Source organism: Mastigoproctus giganteus, chromosome 4 (assembly GCF_048544385.1).
Source record: "Mastigoproctus giganteus isolate SK-2022 chromosome 4, ASM4854438v1, whole genome shotgun sequence".
NCBI classification, from domain to species: domain Eukaryota; kingdom Metazoa; phylum Arthropoda; class Arachnida; order Uropygi; family Thelyphonidae; genus Mastigoproctus; species Mastigoproctus giganteus.
This window is the reverse complement of record NC_143578.1, coordinates 119,095,013-119,117,578: the sequence shown is the minus strand read 5'-3', so window position 1 is coordinate 119,117,578 and position 22,566 is coordinate 119,095,013. Positions and strand designations below refer to the sequence as shown.

At 35.6% G+C, this 22,566-nt stretch overlaps 1 protein-coding gene across 2 annotated transcripts in view; it reads left to right on the top strand.

Moving 5' to 3' along the window:
- LOC150087020 (uncharacterized) overlaps positions 1 to 22,566 on the top strand; it is a 246,071-nt gene that overhangs the window by 207,787 nt on the left and 15,718 nt on the right. For both annotated transcript variants that reach the window (XM_090371751.1, XM_090371750.1), the window contains exons 10-11: positions 3,486 to 3,596; positions 17,837 to 18,025. In XM_090371751.1, the coding sequence (XP_090227877.1) occupies positions 3,486 to 3,596; positions 17,837 to 18,025 (300 nt within the window). The remainder of the gene's footprint in view (positions 1 to 3,485; positions 3,597 to 17,836; positions 18,026 to 22,566) is intronic.

Here is a 22,566-nt window from a genome sequence, read left to right as displayed (position 1 = left end):
AAGGTTGACGAGACGAGGAAAATACAATGCCAGGTTTCAAGGCGTCAAAAGATAGGGCCACACTCTTGCTTGGAGCTAATGCAGCAGGAGATTGCAATTTGAAACCACTATTGTGTACCATTCTGGAAATCCTCGTGCTCTTAAGGGCATCAATAAAGCCAACCTATCCATGCATTTCCCATTGAACCAGAGAGGATGGATAACAATATCTCTCTTTAAGGATTGGTTTAAATGCTGATTCGTTCACGGTGTTGAAAATATTATAAAGACAAAGGCATTCCTTTCAAGATTTTGCTTCTGGACGTCCTACATACTCAGATGATTTCAATTCGAATGTGAGAATTATGTTTCTACCACCAAACACGAATTCACTCATCAATCCTATGGATCAGTGTGCTATTTCAAAGCATACTATTTAGCACAACATTTTCTCGGGCATTGTCTGCAGTGGATGGTGAGAGAAATTTGGCATTAAGAGACTGAGAAATCTTACAATATTTACCACAACATCTTAAATATTAATAAGGCCTGTGAGTTATAAAAGTTATTTAAATGGCATATGGAAGAAAATATGCCCATGGTACAAAGAAAGCTTCGAAGGATTTTAAAAAGACAAATCATATAAAGCAGTTAGATAAGGTTGTAATGCTTGCTGAGCTACTTTATTTGGAGGTTGCCAATGATGTGGAGGAATTAATAGAGGAAGAAGAGAGGGAATTATCTGATGAAGAACTTATTGACTTGCGGCCAGCGATAGCAAAATAAGAAAATGCTCACAAGGCACAAGATGGACCAAATGAAGAGTTGCAATGATACATCACCAAAGAGATGGTAATGGCAAGGTTTCAGAAGAAGGATCCTGACAGCGAATGATTCTTAAAAGTTAACAGAGCAGTGAATGATATACTTGCTACAAAGAAATCTACGAAGAAAAGAAAAAAGCCACCATCCAGTCATCCATTAATAAGTTCATTCGTAAGGTTTTTGAGCAACCGACCTCTTCTTAATCTCAACAGTCCTCAACCTCCGCAGTGGTATACTTATCAGCTGGAGACATTGATTCTGGCAACAAAGCTCGAGAGGTAAAACTTGATGATGTTATGCCTGTCCCCTCTCCTTCATCCATTGAGCAAGTCAACCAGACACCCGCAAGCCGAGAAACACTTCAGGCAACATAAGTGTATTTTTCTCTCTGGGTGATTTTTTTGTATCTATTTTATAATTTCTAATCAAATTAGATGGCAAAGGATGTTTATTTATATATTCTCTTTTGAAATTATTGAGGCATCTCGACTACTAACGTTGCTGATAATGCTACAACCAGTGGTTAGCACTACCAGCCACTGTACTTCCACGCCCCTAGGCCTTGGTCAATGCCATTATGCCATCTGTCTTGCACTTCTCATGTTATTTTTGATTATAAGGTTTTAATCTTTTGTTATCTTAATTAAACTTGTCTTAATATTTTTATTGCACATTTTGAAGCACACTGTTGTAATTTTTCCTGCGTGTGAGATAAAAAAAAAAATTGAATAAATGCAGTCGGACCTATAAAATGAAATCAATTGTTCGCTTGAAAAAATTCATTAAGCAGAAATTTCAAAAATAGAAATAAGTGGGAATGAATAAAATTTCTACCATTTTAAAACAATTTATTAATATATACATATTAAGAAATAACTGCTTACATGATGTGCACAGTATATTACTGCACTTAAAGAATTATTTCGTAAAATGTTTGGTTATTGTTTGTTATACACTGCATTTTACTGAATCGTTCGTATAAATGTTTGCATTATTTTAAAAACTCAGATATATTTTCTGGCACTTTTCACTTTGAAGGCCTCAGTGCAAAGTTTCAAATTCTGACAGCATTTCGTGTGTGAAAGGTTTAATATTGCCTTTGTAGCCTTAATTTTCATCCAACTCATGGTCAACATTGTCACTAGTTCGTTGAATACTCTCCAAAATGTTGGTGTCACTTGAATACTCAGCTACTGTGACATAATTATCAACTCCTAAAAATTCGTCAAGAACAATTTCTGCACCGATAAAACTTCTTGCTTGTTTTTCCCAAGATTGTAGTAGTTCATCCTCTCATTGCTGTTAATTGGTGTTTTAGCAAATTGGCATTTGAGATTTGTTTCCATCACATCTTGACTCCACACTTTCGCCAACTCGGATATGCACGTCCACAAATTGGCTGTGTTAAAATGTGCTCTCAGTTATATTAAAATTTGGTGGTTTTAGTATAAAAAAACTGAAAATACATCTTAACATATAGAAGAAGAGGTGCAGAGGATTCAATAGACACATATTTTATATCTGCGTGGCAAATATTTAGGCATTAAAATAACAGTTTAACTGTTAGCACGTTCGAAGAATACAGAAGATTATGTAGCAGTTAATGCTGTATGAAAGAGTGTAAATTTGAAATACAGGAACGAATATTTTAAAAAGTAAGAAATGTGTTCATTGGGGGTTAAGACTGCGAATCAGCACAAAAATATGTTTATGGTAAGGAAAAGTTGCATGCTTTATGGTTTGGGAGAAAATTATTTTAAAATATATTCAGCATAATTAATTGGAAATACTGGACATTAATTAGACATCGAAGAAGTAAGATGAGGGATAATAGCGCCACCTTATGAATAAAAACTGTTTATTTCAAATGGATATAGTCTTTTTCGAGTGAACCATGGCACTTTTTAAATTTGTCCAGCCAACTAGAACTGGCTTGGAATGTTTTAAGCCCCAGACAATATGCCTACTCCATAGCCTTTTCTTTTATTAATGGCTGTAGTATCGGCACACTTCCAGCTAGGTCCCGTTTCCTCAAACAGTTTGAGAATTTAAACACGGTTTTACAAAATGGTTGATACATGCATTAATGGCAAATTTTAAAACATTTTTCTCTGTTTTTTTTTTTTTTTTTTTTTTTTTTTTTACGTCCCGATCTACACTTCCACCTTTTCCACTACACCCGAGGACTTCCTCTTAGACATTGCAAGGTTACTTGCACAGTAGCTAAAACAAAACTGATTTAGGGAACACCTGTACCTACCATGTAAACGGACACAGTTTACATGAAATTTGGTGAAAGTAGGGATGACTTATTTTTGTGAAACAACTGATGAATTTCCGGGATAAAGGAAAATCTCTCTCTCTCCTAATTCTCTAAAAGGATGCTTTCAGTAGAAAACCTTTACATAAGTTGGGGAGTGGCTGTAGTTTCGCTGTAAAATTGATATCACATCCTACAATTAGTGTACATTAGCATAAGTATTCTCACCATGAAAGGACTTCGTGCTGTGGAGTTGAATACAGAATATTTTTGTCATGGTGTTGTTGTTTCCCTAGTCTCGTAAAGAGAAGAAAGTTTTCATTAAGTTTTTTGAAATAGTATTTTAAATAATTTTTCTTGATTACTCTTTAACTGTTAAAAATATATTTGAGGCATTTATTAACTAGAATATTATAATCAGGTGGATATGGAACTGGTTATCAGGGATGGGGAGCTCCAACGGGTGGTTATGGACCATATGGAGGACCTGGACCATATGGAGGACCTAGTCAGCAAGGCTATGGTGGTTATGGTAAGTTTGTCTTCATCATTATGATTATTTAGAAACTAGTACAGTATACTGATGATTATTTTTTTATTTCAGTTGTTTACTTCTCGGATGTAAATAATCAAGCATATCCGTGATCAAATGATTCCAGTGTGTTATCTAACGCGATCTCTCTCTCTCTCTCTCTCTCTCTCTCTCTCTCTCTCTCTCTCTCTCAAAGTTAAAGATATTGTTTTTACTACTAACATAGCTGGTGCCTCCCTAGGCAGAAGCAGCAGTGCATAGCACACGCTTCTTGATTAGACCGGGATTCAAGCCCGTGACCACTAAATACGGAAGATGCGGAAAGGTCAGGGAATGACCACCACATATCCCCAGAGCAATATGGCCTTAGTTGCTAATGCTCTTTAAAAAAAAAATAAAATAAAATAAAATATATATATCAACTAACATAGCTTATCTCAGCCTCTTAGTCACTTTGGGACACAGCCCCTGCATTCCCTTAACACAGTGGTTTTCAACAGTGGTGCCACATAATTTGGGTTTAAATTATTAATCCTATTATTATTTTTTAATTTATATGTTTATTTCATTATAAAAATGTGTAGAGTATCTTTATAATTTTGTGGTGATCTATAATTGATGTTTACAAAATTATATACTGTATATATATAATTTGTATTATGAAATGTAATTTTTATATTATATTATTGTAATAAATATCACATAACATATATTTTTTTAATATTATATATATACAGAGAGAGAGAATCAGATCTAACAGGAAGAAAATTGAGTAGGGGTGCCGCAAAATAAAATAAATTTTTTAGGGGTGCCGTTATTAAAAAAAAGGTTGAAAACCACTGCCTTAACAGATCCAGAAAAGTAATCCTAATGCTAAAAGGAGCACATGCAACCAAAGAACTAGTTACTCCCGTCATGACCATTCATAACTTCACTATCTCTTGCCATTCCCCAAACATGAAAATAATAGAAAGGCAATTACAGAGGCCCATTGATAAGATTGTGGGTCTGAAGACATGATTTTCTCATCTACTTCAAAAAACTGTTGCAGATATACTTTTATAGGAAACTTAACCTACATCCAAATCTGGAACTCAGATTAGAAGAGCAAGCAATCGCTGTAGTACTTAGCTTTCATTTTCTTGGTATAGTCTTTGACTGAAAACTTACTTCCTGGAACACAAACCCTTCGAATAAACTGCCTTAAAAAAAGTTTAATATCTGCTACAAACATGAGAGGATAACTGATTTACATTCATACATCACTGTCACCTTAATACATTCACATCTAGATTATGTGTATAATTCTGCCAGACAAAATACCCTCCGTTGGCTTGATTCCATACGTCTTGCATACTTCAAAAAACTGTTGCAGATATACTTTTGTAGGAAACTTAACCTACATCCAAATCTGGAACTCAGATTAGAAGAGCAAGCAAGAGTGCCTACCATAGTACCCACCAGAGTTTATACGCTGAAGCTAATGAATCTCCACTATAATTATATTATACTGTGAATAAAAGGAAAACCAAATAATCCGATCTACAGACTTCTCTCAAAATTTGGAAAACATATACGGAATTTATCTGTTCCTAAATCAACATACAGGAGTGCTTCTTCAAGTCTTACTCACCAATTGGGCATTTAACCTCTCTAGAATTGCACCCCCCCCCCCCCAATACATGTGCTGTTCCTCCATAGACATATATTCAACCATGTGATTTATCACTGCTAAATGGGGGAAAATATTCTCTCTTGACAAAAGAGAAAATATTTACCAGCTGCATGCTGCCCTATCAACCCAGGATGCTTAGTATACTCCAGTTTACACAGATGGCTCCAAATGTTGAAGTGATCTTGGCGTGGCAGTAGTCTTCCCAACATCACCATTCAGTTGTGCTTAGCTCATGGAATGTAATTGTATTACTGTTACTGGTGGTTTTCAGTTTGCACAAATAGTGTAAGCAAAAAGTGAAGTGTTCCTGGCACTCAGTAACAGACAGATGGTCGTCGCTTTCTTCGTGATTACATACCCATTTGCCATGGGGTTCTAACCTTGACCAAGTTTACTATTCTCAGGGCCCTTAAGCTGCTCACAAATACAATTATTAGAACTGTTCTAAGATATATGCCAACTTTCAGAAATTTGAAGAAAAATTTGTTTCTTTCAGGACCTCTAGAAATTTATAAATGCCTAGTGGGAGAACAGCACTTTCTCCATTGTTTAGTCTTTTACAGATATCCATAACCTTTCAGTCATATGAAAAGTGCATAGCATCACCCAATCTGGATTTGCTAAAGATTGAATAAGGTTTCACTCCACTTCATTCTTTTTGCTTAAAAAAGGTTCAGTCATAGTAAATTAATGACCGTTGTTATATAACAACAGTAAGGTCAGTAAATCTGAGAAAACTAGAATTGCAAGAATGCAAAATTTTTGTGATTTTTCCACAAATTCTGTTAGCTTGTTCACTTTCAGATAATAATTATATAGTACAATTAACAGTCTCTAATTCCGATTTATCAAACTAAAAATTAGATTTTGCTGATCCAGTGTAAAAAAGGTAGAAATTTCAAACAGAATACTTTTTTATAATAACATATAATTATTTTATTTGGAAAATAGTGAAAGAAAGAAAGAGTCTCCTTGTGAAATACTTTTGAATGTGTTAATTATTAACACATTCAAATGACATAATGCTGGATTATGTCAAATTAAGGAGTGTGGGAAGTGGATGTGGGTTGTGTGCTCATCTAAAAACCATACACAGAATAAATTTATTAAATTTATTCTGTGTATGGTAAAGAAAATTCTGAAACAGAATTTTGTTAAATCAGATATTTCTGCTCATGGAAAAATAGCTTTATATTTTAAGAAAGAAAGAAATTGGTGAATCTTTGCCAGCTGTTATTTCTCAGATAGTAGCTAGGGGTGGCCGCCCATTCATTAAAATTTGTATGTCATGTGATATTTGCAGCCTGCTGAAATCTGGAGGCTATTCAAACAGCCCAGTCTCCAAATACGATTAGAAAAATGATAATGGATTATGCAGAAAAAATTCGAAAACAGGTTACAGAAGAAAATTTTCTTGTAGAATCAGTACAGTCCGCTTTAGCTTAACTTTAGACAAGGGGCATAACAAAGAAATTGTTGATATATGAATATTAACATACATGGAGTTTTGGAATCTTTCCCTTACTAGAATTCTCAAATGACATCTTCGCGGAAAGATGTCATTCGAGAAATTCTTAAAGCTAAGTTGGCCATGTTAGCCTTCTTTTTGAAGAATTTTGACTATACAGTAGATGGCACATCAGTTGTGCTTAGCTCATGGAATGTAATTGGCCATTCTAAAAATTCTTTATAGAAAAGAGAAGGGGAAGGAGCTAGTGCAACCATAGACTCAATCTGTGATGATGGTTTGGATGGAGGTATGATAAAAATGTTTAGAAAATGTCTACAAAAAATTAAGTACTACAGAAAAACTAGGTGGAATAGTTTATTGGCTATGCTGCAGTGTTCTTATGAAGTTAGAGATTGTATAAGAAAGAGCCTTATTGATTTGGGAATAGATTGAAACTTCACTCAAGAAGAATTGGAATTGTTATATAATATGATATCTGCTCAATAGCCAGTAAAAGTTGCTGTAGGAACACTTTGTTGCGAGGCTGCAAATTTATTAATGCAGGTGTTACATTAAAATTTATATTAGGTGAATTATTAAGACAAAAGACTCTTCAGTAAAGAACTTCAGGAAGAATTAATTAAATGCATAAAAAAAAAGATGAACCAACTATTCTGATGTCATGCAATTTCTTCACAATCCAGGTCAAATCTATAAAGATGATGGTGATGACTACAATATGTTCATTAAAACATCTAAAGTGACTATGACAAAACTAATAATATAAACAGTGGAATGCTTGGCTGTAAATGATGAGAATAAAAATTGTAACAACCATAAATCTGATAAAGAGAGCAATGATGATGTTGTTTTAACACCAAGAGTGCCCACCAGTTTGCTAACGGTGAAAGAAAGAAAGACATCATCTCATGATTTAACAGAGAATTAGCTCTAAGATAAAAAAAAAAAAACCCAACATATGTTCAAGATGCCACAAAAAGTATCAGAAAAATCTGATGAAAGGAAATAAAGGTATTTTGTGGAGAAAAATTACAAGGAAAAGATTTAAAACTGGTTTGTAAATACTTGTTGACAGTACAGCCAAGTGTTGAATCAGAAAGAGCATTTCTGGCAACAGGATTGACCTTCACCAAAACCAGATCAATCAACACTGAAAGCAGAGTGCTTTATGTTTATTATGAGCATATTTTAATGGCCAGAGTGAATTAAAAAATTCTTAATAGTAATGGGAAAGTACAGTACTTTTTCAATCCCTAATCACAATAGCCTGAAGATATTCCGGGTAAATGGAGTAGTTATGCTACTGAACTTTATGCGATCAAAATAGCCTTAACTTACATATGGAATAAGGTTCCAGGTGGCGAGTGATTTCTAGCTCCCATTTTCCGTGTATTCTATAAAGGGCATTTCAGTGAACAGATTGTTTTTTTTGTATCATAAACCCTTTTCTTGATTTGATTTGTATATCAGAGTAGCACTTTCACTCTACAAGAAGTAGGCAGAGGCCCAGAAAGGGAAACCACCTTTCTGTGTGGTGTTTTTTTTTTAAGTACTAACTCAGCTGCTTGGTCACCTTGTGGCACTGCACCTGCCACCCCACGGCGGGGCTGGTAACCTGGGTGATAAAGATAAACCCCCAGGGCCAAAAGGAGCCATCATGGATTCTAACAATTTTCCACACTTAGAGCCTTCAAGCTCAAGGCAAGAATCCTGTAATGATAACAACAATAGTCAACCTAAAAGGCCTCAAACAGAAGCACAGTCTTGAGTGTCTTTTAAAAACAACAACCTCATTTGATGGGTTGCCAGTATCTGTTACTCCCCACAATACCTTAAATTCATCAAAGGTGTCATCACAGAATGTGACTTAATTACAGTGTCTGAGGAAGAATTAGTTCAAGAACTTGGCACTCAAAAGGTAATCAGTGCTAAAAGAATAGTGACAAAAACAGATGGAAATTTTAACTTTTAGCACTCCTGATTTGCCATCCTCAATAAAAGCTGGATATTTAAACTGCCAAATTTGCCCATACATTCCAAGTCCTCTTCGCTGTTTTAAATGTCAGAAATATGGCCACTCACAACAGGCATGCAGAGGTGACTCCATCTGTCCTATTTTTGGATCAAAAGATCATACATAAGCAGATTGTTCAGCTTCCGTTCCCATTTTCCCCAACTGCAAAGACAGTCACCCTGTCTTTTCTAAATCATGCGGAAGACAGGAAGGAAAATCCAAAAATACAAAGTACAACAAAGTCACATATCCTGAGGCACGTAGACAAATTATGTTGACCATGCATAATCCATCTTATGCAACTTCAGTTCAGTTCAAACAAATGTGCCAATACCAATACCGCCAAACGTCTCACTAGTTAATTGGGTTAAAGCAACTTTATCAACCACTGGAAAAGATAATTCTAAAACTAAAACCAGCAATGCCACCAACACCTCAATTAGTATCCCAACTGATACTCCGGTCTCGAATGACAGAAAAATTGAAAACGACTAGACTAAGAAAACTGAACCAGCCACCAACACTTTGGAAGTGGATATACACCCAGATTATGAAGAATCTATCCTAGAACTCCATGCCAACATCACTATGCATACTGGACGACCCTTATTCGCAAAAAAAGACCGGAAAAAATGCCCTGCATCCAAAAAAAAAAAACAGTCAGGTGAATCATTCTCGGCCAAATCAAAATAATACCTAACGTCATACAGTGGAACTGCAGAGGACTAAGCAGCCATTCTGATGGCTTAAGGGATTTAATCTCTCAATTCAATCCCATAGGTATATGCCTACAGGAAACATTCTTTTCGCCTCAAGTTTCACCGAAATTCTCAAATTATGTGGTGTACAGACGAGGTAGGAGCCTAGAGTCTCTTGCTCGTGGAGGAGTAGCCATTCTTGTAAATTCTAACATACCATCTAGACCAATCCAATTAAGAACCACCCTAGAAGCTGTGGCAGCTCGGATTTCAGTTACCATTGTTTCATGTATATTCCACCATCTATAGCACTTCCCCATTCAGAAGTTGACAACCTCATTACACAACTCTCAACTCCAATTTGTCTTTTCGGTAACTTTAATGGACACCATTTATCGTGGGGATCAGCTACATTTGACAGAAGAGGGAAATTGATTGAGGAATTTATGAATAATAATGATCTGAATTTATTAAACTCTGGATCTCCTACCTACATCCACCTACCTATAGGAACTACTGCAGTTGACTTCTCAGTTTGCTCACCATCCATATTTCCGATCGTGACGTGGTGTGTATTAACTGATCCCTTTAACAGTGACCACTTTCCAATTATTTGCTCTTTACAAACACTGGTAACTCCAAATCCTGATCAGTGATCCACTTGGAAGTTTAAAAGAGGTGAATTGGGATGGCTCTTCTGCCCAAATACTTCTGTAGAGACTTTAGTTCAAAAAGAACCTATTTATGATGTAAATACTTACATCACCATTAAGATTCTAACTGTGACTAATACCTACATTCCAAAATCCAAGACATATCGCAATCACTGTTGAAATACAGATTGCTTCATTGCCGAACAGGAAAAAAAAAACTGGCTTGAATAATTTCCGTAAGAATAATTTCCTTCAACTAGTAACCTCATTGCTTATAAAAGGCTTAAAGCAAAAGCAAGGCAAATTAGATGGAAAGCGAAATGAGACTCATGGATTGCTTTTGCCTCAACCATCACAAAAGACACTGACACATGACTCACCTGGAAAAGAATGCCGGCACTAAATGGAAAATTTGCTCTTCTGCCCTGTCCAGTACTTTAATGGAAAGGGAAAGACCTATCTACAGCTGAAGAAGTTGCTAATGCACATGCAGAATCATTTGTTACGATCTCTGTTTCTGCCTCCTATGCATCTACCTTTCAGAACATCAAAGCAGGTGCAGAACAATATAAAATCAACTTTTTCATGCACCACTCATTCCTGTACAACCAACCCTTTTACATTAACAGATCTTCAAATAGTGCCACAGCCCCGGATGGAATTCATTACGTTATGCTGAAACATTTACTTGAAGAGGATTTGAGTACCCTGCTAATCTTTTATAATCAGATATTCTCCGAAAATGCCTATTCTTCTTCATGGCATCATTCTTTCATTATTGCCTTGCCAAAACCGGGAAAAGATCATTCCTGTTGAAAATCTCTTACGAGCTGCTTGGGTAAAATTTTCAAAAAGATGATTCATACTAGGCTCACTTACATCCTGGAGTCACAGAATCTCCTTCCAGATCATCAGTATGGCTTTCAGAAGAATAGATCAATGCTTAACAAAGGCATAGCCAAACAAAGTGCTTAACAAAGCTTAACAAAGGCATAGCCATTTCAAATATCAATCTTGGGAAGGTGTAGTCACTCTCAGACGGCCTGATCCAGGTCTTCTCTTCACATCACTGGTTTCACGCTTTAATTTCAGCACCGGAATACTGTTGATTGGTGACAGCCTATTTTATCAGTGGTAACATACATAGAAAGCCCTTCCTGGGACAGAGCAACAGCTACACTTTTTTCTTGGTGTAAACTGAACATATGGGTCCATGCTTACACCTCTGCAAAACAGGATACTAATGAGCGCATGTACCCTTCCAATGGCATATTTATAGAAATGGCTGATGCAATACCTTGCAATTACTGTCTGATTCAATAGAAACGTTATCTGACACAATACCTTTGCTTTGCGACAAACAAAATGACTGTAATCAAACAACATCTTGTACATTTCACTACAAATGTTACTTTTTTTTTTAAGGTGATGGTTTTTTTTTTTTTTTTTTTTTGTCCAGCACTGTACATTCAAAACATTCCTGGAATTTTATTATAAAAATTTATTGAATGAACTGTTAGGCTTACTAGCCTAATCACCTTCAGAGTACTTTCCTTCTGTGTGCATGCACACAGAAGGAAAGTACTCTGATACACACATATACTTGCTCCATCAGTCTTCCCAAGCTTTGAAGCAGTCTTAATTAAATTTTTTTCGTGCATGTAGAGCCACTTTAGTGTTTTCTTTGATGTCATCCACACGAACAACAACCCTGGAGCTCCATTTTCAGTTTTAGTAACAGCCAGAAGTTCGACAGTGCAGGTTTAGAGCAGTAGTGAGGCTATTGCATGACTGAATTTTTTTCACAACCAAGAACTCAGTTGCCATCACCTGCGTGCACTGTCACGGTGTAGGATCCAGCCGCCCTTCCATTTTTGAGATAGCATTCACCTCATATTCTCGTGCAAACAACATGTCAAAACCACAGTAGTAAGCAGCAGCAACTTATTCTCCCCTAGTCGAAAAGTTGTGATTCTTGTGGGGGGGGGGACGATCAGCACGACTTTTATGTTGAATTTTGTTACACGAGACTTCTTGGGGGCATGTGCACATTTTTGCGTGCCATTTAGATGATTCCACATTGGTCTCGGGGGTTGTAGGCAAACATTTAAATTTCATCTCCGGTGACACTTTTCTTAGTAACTTCAGATCCTGTATAGGTTTTTCAAAAATATCACCTGTGATGGCTTTCCTGCAATCCGTTTGATCCTCCAACAGCAAATGTGGAACAAACTTTGCACACACATGATGCATCCCTAAATCTTGCATCAGGATTATGTGAACTCGTGGTTGCTTCATGAACAATCTCAACAACAGCCATTTGTCTATCATTTCACATAAGTTGCCTTCACTTTTGTGACATCAGTGGGCGTCCACTACAAGGTTCATGGCGCCTCCGTAGCCAGGCGGGAAGGAGCAGCAGTGCGCAGCACACACTTCTTGATTAGACCGGGGTTCGAGCCCATCACCACCAAATACGGAGGATGCGGAAAGGTCAGGGAATGACCACTGCATATTCATGGAGCAATATGGCCTTAGTTGCTAATGCCCCTAAAAACTAAATAACAAACAAACAAGGTTCATCTTTCAGCATTTTCTGTTTGTTTTTTTTTTTTTAAACTGGGTAAACCCCTTATAAACTGCCATTTTCTTGAAAGTGTCATCTCCATAAATTTTCTGTAATACTTGCAGTGTTCTCTCCAGCACTTTTTCCCAGGTTTAAAGAAGAACTTGATATTAACACGCTGTTCAAACTGCAATATTCTGCAATCGGTCAGCTGTGACACACTAATGGAGTGGTTCCGACGCCCACAAAAGTTTACAGCTGTAGTGCAAATCTGCAATCCATGTAAATACAGTGTGTGATTCGGGGAACTTTCTGAAGGTGCTGTGTGTTATTTCATCTACTATTTCTCATTGATTAAGTTTACGCCAAAACCCTTGTTTTGAAGTTAGAAAAAAATTTTGTGTTGGAGATTATGGAGTCTTCCATTGAGAAGATTGAGCCTTTGTTTCCAGGTAAAACCCGCCATTTTGTGACCAGTTATGATACTAGCAACAAAGTGCAAATGAACAACAGCACAGATAAAGATATTGACGTGATCATCAGTGAGAATGCGAGACACAAACTAGGCTGAAATCTTGTACTGAAATAGATTGAAAACAAGAAATGCATTTTTCTCTACCAACTTCATGGATAGTTAATTGTTGAAAACTTGATCAAATCACAAACACAAGTGATTGGTCATTAGTTTTTTTATATGAAGGGATGGTGAGAATGAGGATGATCTTCCTCACTCTGAAAAAGAGCTGCTTGGACAAGCATCCATCCCTCTTTTAATTGTAAACAGTTGAAACGGTTTCAAAGAAAAAATAGCATGTTCTCTGAGAGCACTTTTTAACATTTTGTGGGTTTCCATTGCACTTTTTCCTAATTTGAAACAAAATTTAATGATCAGTAAAAAAGAAACATGCATGACATCTGCTATTCAGAATAACTGCAGCTAAATTGGTGATTGATTTGTGCATTATATATCTAGGAGAATCACAAACAATTTCTGAGAAATCCCAACTTGCTACAATGCCAATTCAACATACTGAATCAGTCTCCATACTTTTTTATCTGTGGAGTTTTGTGAAGGTGGTTTCTTCAGGGTGGTATTAGAGTATGCTAAAGTGTGCGTATATTAGTTATGTTTTCTATTTATGTTTGTTCTGTGGTTGGTTTATCATATCCTATTTGTGATGATCCCCATTTTTTGGCCTTGGTGCTATCTGGTGGGCACTGGTCTAAATTAGTTATTTATTGGCTTATCTCAGCTGTGTATTTGCTTTTCATTTTATAGCTTTAAAATTTTTACATTCATATTCCTTCCACTGTACCTTTATTTCCCCCCCCCCTTTGCTTTTACTTCTGTCTTTGTTTGAAACAAATGAAGCATCTTTTCCATTCTGCTTCTCCTTTATTTTTGCTTAATAAACATTATATATATATATATATGAATCATCATTATATAATGTACGAACTTGGTGTTATTAAGATTCAACCTCTGAAATTGCAAAACAGATGACAACATATAGGCCTCTGTTTCTGATGTTAAATGTTATGCAAGTAAATAGTAATTAGATTTTGAATTTAGAAATTAGCAGCTAAGGAAGTTTAAGGCCAAAAACACTTAAAAAGAAAATACTATTGAAAACAGTAACGTGGTTTATGGTTTATATCTATTTTTTCGATTATTTTTACTTAGTTTGTTTGATCTCCTGTTGAGTCAGCCATAAACTTTACTTATTTGTTAATTTTAATTTCAAAATCTAATTACTTTTACTTGAATAACATTTACATCAGAAACGGAGGCCTACATGTTGCCATTTTTTCACTCATTTTCAGTGGTTGACTGTTGATGATACTGAGGTTGCATATAAAAATGATATAACAATGATTTTGTGCGTGTGTGCACACACATGTACACCATAGTTTCACTTGTTTCTTACCACTTTTATACAACTTTCTATTAAAGGTTTAGATTTGTGTATTCATTTTGGTTTGAGTGGCCCTAGTCTGTAAAGTTTCTTCCCCTTTTCACAATACATAGTTTATTCTTCTATTCCTTATTACTATATATTGTTTTGCATCCACTTGCGGATGCACGCACACACAAATTTTATACAGTAAAATCTGACACTTTGCAATCCTGAAATATTGAGAAAAGAGTCTGGTATTCATATCAGTGATCATGTTTGTCTTTAAGAATCTACCTTAAAACAGGTGATATTTCTTTATAAAATGCTCGCAGGACCGTCTTCTTGTTTAATCTGTTTTTGCACCCAGCAAGATTTAAAATGCACATATAATACAAAGTAATCTTTGCAATGAATTGCCCTAATAATATTGCCATTCTTTCAGAAAGATGGCCTTACAAAAATCGCTAATGATCCATTTGTTTTCAAAATGAGATGTGACAGCCTGTTTCAGGACTAACTGGTCTTTCATCAGATAGGTGATCTCTGGTAACAAAACAGCAGTTAAGAAGTTTGGGGAAAAAGCCAAATTTCAGAGTTGGCTATATATCTTAAAATGTAGTAATATGTAATCTTCAAATTCTATGGGAGTGGTGTATATTAACACATTGACTGCCATGGCTTATTTGGGTAAACGGGTCTCCAACGGCAATCTGAATTAGGCAGGTTAAATTATTCAAAACCCAAATTATAATATATATTTATCACTAAAACTTGTGAAAAAAGCTTATTGTTGTAAAAAAAAAAAAGCTTCTCGTAGATGCCGTGTGTAATAGAAAATTCTTTGCGGCAGCCAACTACGAGGTAATTCAATTAACTGAGATATGTTGTCACTTGCAGAATTTGCCATATATGAGTCAGCGCTGTGCAAAAATCCAGTATTGACACAGACTGTGCTGTGTGTGTTGTATTTAGTAATTTGTTACGTGTAATTTAAAAAAAAAAAAAAAAAAACCTAAAACATAAATAAGAAAGAGACCACTGACTGAATAAGAGCTTGAGCTCTATGCTAATATGAGTGACTCTGAATTTGAAGAGATTTTTGACGGTTCTGGTTCCGACAGTGACAATTATGAACCTTCTAACTCCAGCTCCCAGCCTGAAGATAATCCTAAATCTCTGCAGGCAAGTACATGAAATAATGACAATTTGTGGAATGAAATAGCACAAGATCCTCCACAATTTATTTTAGAAGAGAACGTTGGTTCGGAAATGGGCCGGCAACAGAATTAGTGTACAAAAATTGGTAGACCTATTTTTCGGAAGAATTTCTTACATTATTAGTCGAACAAACTAATTTATACGCTTTGCAAGAAATTGAAAAATGTGGACAATTGCAAAAATCTGCCAGGTTGTCAAGATGGAAGGACATTGACATCTCAGAAATGAAAGTGTTTCTTGGACTTTTGTTACAAATGGGTCCTTGTTCTTTTCCTTCAATAGAGCATTACTGGAGTATAATTGCATTTCACAGTGTTATGTTTTGGCGATCATTTATGTGTCGAAATAGATTCCAGTTGATATTACAATATTTTCACTTCCCAGATAATTCATTACAATCTGCTGACAGGCTATACAAAGCAAAGCCGATTTTGAATCATAACAACATATGTATTGACGAGTCGATGATGTGGTGTGAGAGACTGAATTTCCACCAGTAAATAAAAAATAAAAAACACAAATATGGAATCAAACTTTACGAACTGCACGAGTCCAGCGGCCTTCTTATGAAAATAAAAATTTCTCCAGTAAACAGAAACTAAACAAAACATAGGTCATACTGCTGAAGTTGTGCTGTACTTGCTTGAGGACTTATAGACAAGGGATATGTATTGTATATGGGCAATTTTTATAGTTCTGTTGCTCTGATGAAATTGTTGCCTGCTCGAAAAACTTATATATGTGGAACATTGTGCACCAACAGAAAAGAAAATCCAAAACATTTGATGATGGAAAAATTGAAGAAAGGGGAAGTTGCATGGCAATGAAATGGCCCGGTTGTAGTATGTAAGTGGAGGGATAAAAGAGAAGTTCTCGCTATTTCAAACAAACACGTTGAAATTTAATTTTTTCATTCCATAACCAGAATGGAAAAATTTCGATAAAACGAAACATAATTCGAGGTTACAGTAGCAGAATATCCGGCATAGATCGGTCGGACCAAATGCTCTCGTATTATTCAACGCTAAGAAAAACCATAAGGTGACCAAAAAAAATTGCATTACATATTTTAGAAATATATATACATAACGCATATATCCTTTTCTTTCAAGTTACGGGTTCCACCATAAAATGTCTGAAATGCAGAGAAACATTTATTGAATCTTTGATTGGAGAAAAAAATTCTAAATGTTCCAAAGAAGATTAGGTCTGAACGTGAAATTCATTAGTTAGAGGCTTTACCACCAACTGAAAAAAAAAAAAAAAAAAACACTCCCGTCTAAGCTGTGTCAAGTATGTACAAGAAATAAAAAACACCACGAAACATATGCTATTATTGTCCAGTGTGCCAAGAGAAGCCAGCTCTTTGTATAGAAGAATGTTTCAAGAAATATCACAAATAATATTATTTTCATGAGTTTTAGTAATGCACTTCTTATGTATTTGTGAATAACTTTTCTGTTTTCTAACACTGGTTGATTTTTCATTCTTATCCCAGAAGCCCACTATCCATCAGTTGCATGTATTTGCTACAAATATACTCGTAGCTATGCCTGCAAGGCAAGTCATACCAGTCCGAGTTAACTTGTATTTGGCAGTCAATGTGTTGTTTTTTGTACTAGCAGCCATTTTTGCATTATGATAGTTTCTAAAGTTGACATGGGTGGGCATAACCTTGAAAAAAAAATCTTTTTTTTTTATGCTTTTTAAAATGTATTATTTTATTTTCATTTATCTATTTTGACAAATTTCTGATATTAATTTCCTTTTTTGGCAACAACCTTTTTATATATATGTTTTAGCATGTCTATATCCCATAAATACCTTGAAAATTGAGCATTCTTTTTTTTAAAATATGTCACCACAAAACTAATCTTAGAAAGAATCAGCCACTACGTTTTATAGAATACAGTTGACACTTTTATAGATTATACCCTCTCTCATACTGATTATCTTAATATACATACAACAGTTTGAAAAATATTTTAGCCACCTTTTTTGGGTTTGCCATTTATTTATTTATTTGTTTATTTTTGGAAAATTGTAGGTGCACCAGGCTATGGTGGTTATGGTGGTTATGGTGGCCCAATGGGTGGTGCACCATCTGGCCCACCAGGATCTAATGCCCCAGGTTCTGATGGTTATGGTGGACCAGGAGGTTCTGGACCTGGAAATAATCCCTCTTCACAAGGTGGGCCACAAGGAGGTGGTTCATCTGGACCTAATGCACCTCCAGGTTTGTTCTGAATTAATTTGTAGATTGTGGTATTGATTTGTTAGTGATCGTTAAAAGATTATGGCTGTATCAGTGTTATCAATTAAAACACTTCATTTTTCTAAATTATTAACAGTGACTATTAGATTTGGCTTGTATATGTAGTTATGCTCGAAGTTTTCTGTTTAATTTATATATTCTGTGTAAAGAAGAACAATAATCTTATGTAATATCTTACAGAAATAATATTAGCACTAGGTTGGTTGATGAGACTTTTAATATTTATTGCTTTCATGCTTGCCGACCACCCTTTAAAATTTTTTTTGAATTTCTCTGTAGAAATTTTCAAGCAAACAATTAAAATTAAGATACCGTATTTCCCCATGTATAAGATGCACCCTTTTTCGAAAAATTTTGGGTCTAAAAACTGGATGTGTCTTATACAGTGGTTGTAGATTTTTTTTACTTGCATTTCATGCTTGTTGTCTTTCGCTCATTGTTTCGCACTTGTTACCGGTATATTAGGTTATGTTCTGCCCGGAAATGGCTCAGAAAAGATTTTCTTACGGTGCTGAATTCAAGTTAAAAGTGATACAGTTAACAAAAGTGAATGGAAATTGTGCTGCTGAACATAAGTTTGGTCCTCCTCCAACTGAGAAAACAATCTGAGACTGGCTACGGGAAGAAGAAACCCTACTGAAAACGCCACAGCAGAAGAAGGCCATGAGAGGCAAGTCAGCAAAATGGCCTGATTTCGAGAGGGATTTGAAGAGCAAAGGGCAATTGGAATTCCTGTGTCCACAAAGATGGTTCAGCATGAGGCAAGAAGAATTGCTGATGAAAAAAAGTTACTGATTTCAAAGGAGGACACAATTGGTGCTTCAGGTTCATGAAACAGAATGGACTAAGCATGTGTACATGCACCAGACTTGCCCAAAAGATGCCTGAAAGCTATGAGCAGAAGGTCCTTGAATTTCATCATTTTGTCATTCAATGTTTGAGTTGGGACAGATTGCAAATATGGACGAAGTCCCCCTTCAATTTGATGTTCCAAGTAACAGAACTGTTGATAAGAAGGGGTGAAAACTGTAACTGTGAAGACAAGTGGACATGAAAAGAGCCATTATGCAGTTGTTCTAGTTTGTTGTGCTGATGGAACCAAGCTGCCTCCTATGCTGATTTTCAAATGCAAAACAATGCCAAGTGATTGTCCACGTTCATGACAAGGGTTGGATGGATCAGGATAGGATGAAGATCTGGTTTGAGAAAGTTTGGAGCAGAAGACCAGGTGGGCTCGTACGCAAACCTGCCCTATTGGTGCTTGATCAGTTCAGGGCACACATAACAAAAAACACAAAGAAGATTGCTGCAGAGCAAAAAACAAAACTTGCTGTCATACCTGGAGGCTTGACATCCCAGCTCGAACCACTTGATGTCAGCATTAACAAACCCTTCAATGCTGCCATGAGAGACGAATGGAACCAATAGATGAAGTCTTCTGGGGACAATTTGACACCAGCAGGAAGAGTGAAGAAACCAACTATAGGAAAAGTTTGTACCTGGGTGAAAAGATCCTGGGATAATATCAAGATTGAGATCGTTGTCAAGTCATTTAAGAAGTGTGGCATTTCAAATGCCATAGATGGAACTGAGGACGAGGCAATATATGAAGACGGTGGTTCGTCATCAGACACAGATGACGACAAGCTAATGGATGAAAGTTTTGACAGTGATGAGGAGTTGAATTTTATGATGAATAAAACTAGAGTTCAATAACTTTATGTAATACTTTTTTTTTTTTTTCCAAATTTTGGGCCCCAAAAGTAAGGTGCGTCTTATACATGGGGAAATATGGTAACTTGTAAGGTGGTGTTTTATGTTTTAGCTGAGAAAATGGCTGTTGCAAAGTAGTTGATCTATTATTCATCTTTTTTTTTTTTTTTTTCTTTTCTCTCTCTTCTCTTCTTTGTTAGTTGTTTGCACATCGGCTTCTGTGGCCGTAATGCACCTCCCAGGGTGTTTTTTTTTTTTTTTTTGCACTACTCTGATCCAAGCCCAAAGCGGGATTCGAACCCGCGACCTTTGGGTTACCAGGTAGGCACTTTACCCACCCGGTCAGCATGTGTGTGTGTGTGTGTAATTTAAAAATAAATTTGAATTAATAATATAATATAATAATATAAGGTAAGTTAGGTGATCAGCAAATACAAAAAAAAACAGTCTGCTACTATAGAAACAAGAGGGGATAATTTAAGAATAAGGGTGGTATGTGGAAGAGAGATACCTTTCTAAAGTAATAATGGAAGTAAAGAGCCAGTTGAAATAAATGTAGTGGTCCTCACCGTGGCATTAATTGAAATATCACTGTGTTATGGCATTTAAAACTTACCACAACAACAACAACATGACCTGTAATGTTAAGGAGAAAATAAATTAAGATAAATTCTTAATTATTAATTAAGAATCTCGTAATTAAACCACTGGGCCCATTATCTGTATATTTAATATGGAAGCTGTTTTCTTTCGACGGTCAGTGTGAACAATAGACTTACCGATCGGGCTGGAAGTGGTCTCAAATTGAAGGTATTTCTTCCTAGGCGTGCATAAACTTGTTAAAATTTAAAAATTCCGAATAGTTTTATTTTACAGAACTAGCCAGTTTTATAATACAAACGAGAATAGTTCAGCATTCACTTCATAGATGGAGCCACAGGAAGATGTTAACTGTTAAGCAAACAGTTGTCTAAGTTGATAAGACATTTTTTTTTTTTTTTTGGATAACTGTTTAACAGTTTGCACATTCACACAATCGTGTCCTTTGTTCCGAAAAAAAATAAATAATAAAATTCTGCTACCAGTTGTGAAATTTTTGCAACGGGTACAGCTTGCTGTAGCCATTGTGTATGATAGGTCTAACCGATTTGGTCTGAAATTGAAGAGAATTCTGCCTAGTGTGCAGAAACATGGGAAAATATAAAAAATCCGAATAGTTTTATTTTACAGAAAGGGCCAATTTTCTCTACTAGCTTTGCCTACCTTAAAAGAAAGAATAGTTTTATTTTACAGAAATAAATGAGAAAAGATTCGACACAGACTGACTTACCTGCTCGTGACCAAACATGGGCTACATTTCTTTAGGACAGTTAGAGAAAACTGTGCTACCAATTGCAAAATTTTCGCAAGGGGTACAGTTTTTATTTAATTATTGAGATGAGCCCAGTGGTTTAATTATTCTTAATTAAACCACTGGGCTCATCTCAATAATGGTTGCAAATGGCCATGCATTTTAAAAATTATACAGATCAATACCTGCCAACTCGGTGCTTGCAATGGACAGTCTGCCTTTTTGCTAAAATACCATTTTCTCTCATTTTATTCCAGTCTGTTACTATAGAAACAAGAAAGCTGATAATTGAATCAGAAAGATCTGACCTAAATAAGAGGAGACTTTCAAACCTAGGAAACAAATATCTTCTTTAAACTACTTACCTCTGCAATTGAAGTGCTTCTTCCATCTCTCTACATATAAAATCTCTAAAATTAGTTTAAAAGAAAACTTTCAAGGCTATTAATAAAGAAGCAGTCTGTTTTCCTTATATTCTTTAAAAATTCCTAAAACAACTAATGCTGTTCTCCATGTTGGCATTTTCAACAGGTCACAACTACCAGGCATTTACAAATCAAAATGATAATAAAGTAATCAGTTTTGAAAACTTGAGTTGTAAACTGTTGTGTGAAGGTTCAGTTCTGTATGGCAGTTGTTTATTTGTACCCTGAATACTTTCCACAGACACTGTGGGGTAATAATCAGATTAAGGGGAAATGGATACCAGAGTAAATGGAAGAAGCATAAAGGTTTCAATAAAGTACAGGTACATACATGTGCAAAAAAAAAAAAAAAAATGTTTCCAACAGTTAAAAAAGAAGTTGGTTTAGTGAGATTACCAGTTAACTGTATATTCCCATTTTTGTTACTAATACATGCATGTTTGGCATCACTAAAATTGCAAATCTGCTTACATATGGTGACATATGGCTGCAAATGATTAACATATCGAACTGATTGAGGTGCCTAATAGCATGTCTATGTCACCTTGCCCCCCCCCCCCCCACACTTGTGGAAAGCTGAAGGTATTGTTAAATGTGTAAATGTTAGGAGACACAACACATTGAGCAAATCATCATCTAGATATGGGCAATACCTTTAGTACACACATCAGATGACTTTGTGTACTGCCGAAATACAGTAGAGCACCGAAAATGCAAATGTCAATAATCCAAACAGTAAGTGCCAGTTATTGTGGTCATATTTGCAAATTAAATTTTGATTCTATTAAATGCCAATTTTAATAAGCAAAAATCAGAGGATTATCCACAGGCTATAAAAATGGAGATATAAAACACAAATTTACACTTTTTTCTCCCTTACCAATCAACAAAATTGATATGTGAAAGTCGGAAGAATATTATCCACAGGTTAGCAAAATAAAAATAAATTTACGCTTACGTACATAGTTTAATTGATATACATACAGTACTAATTAAACATAATACTTTAATCT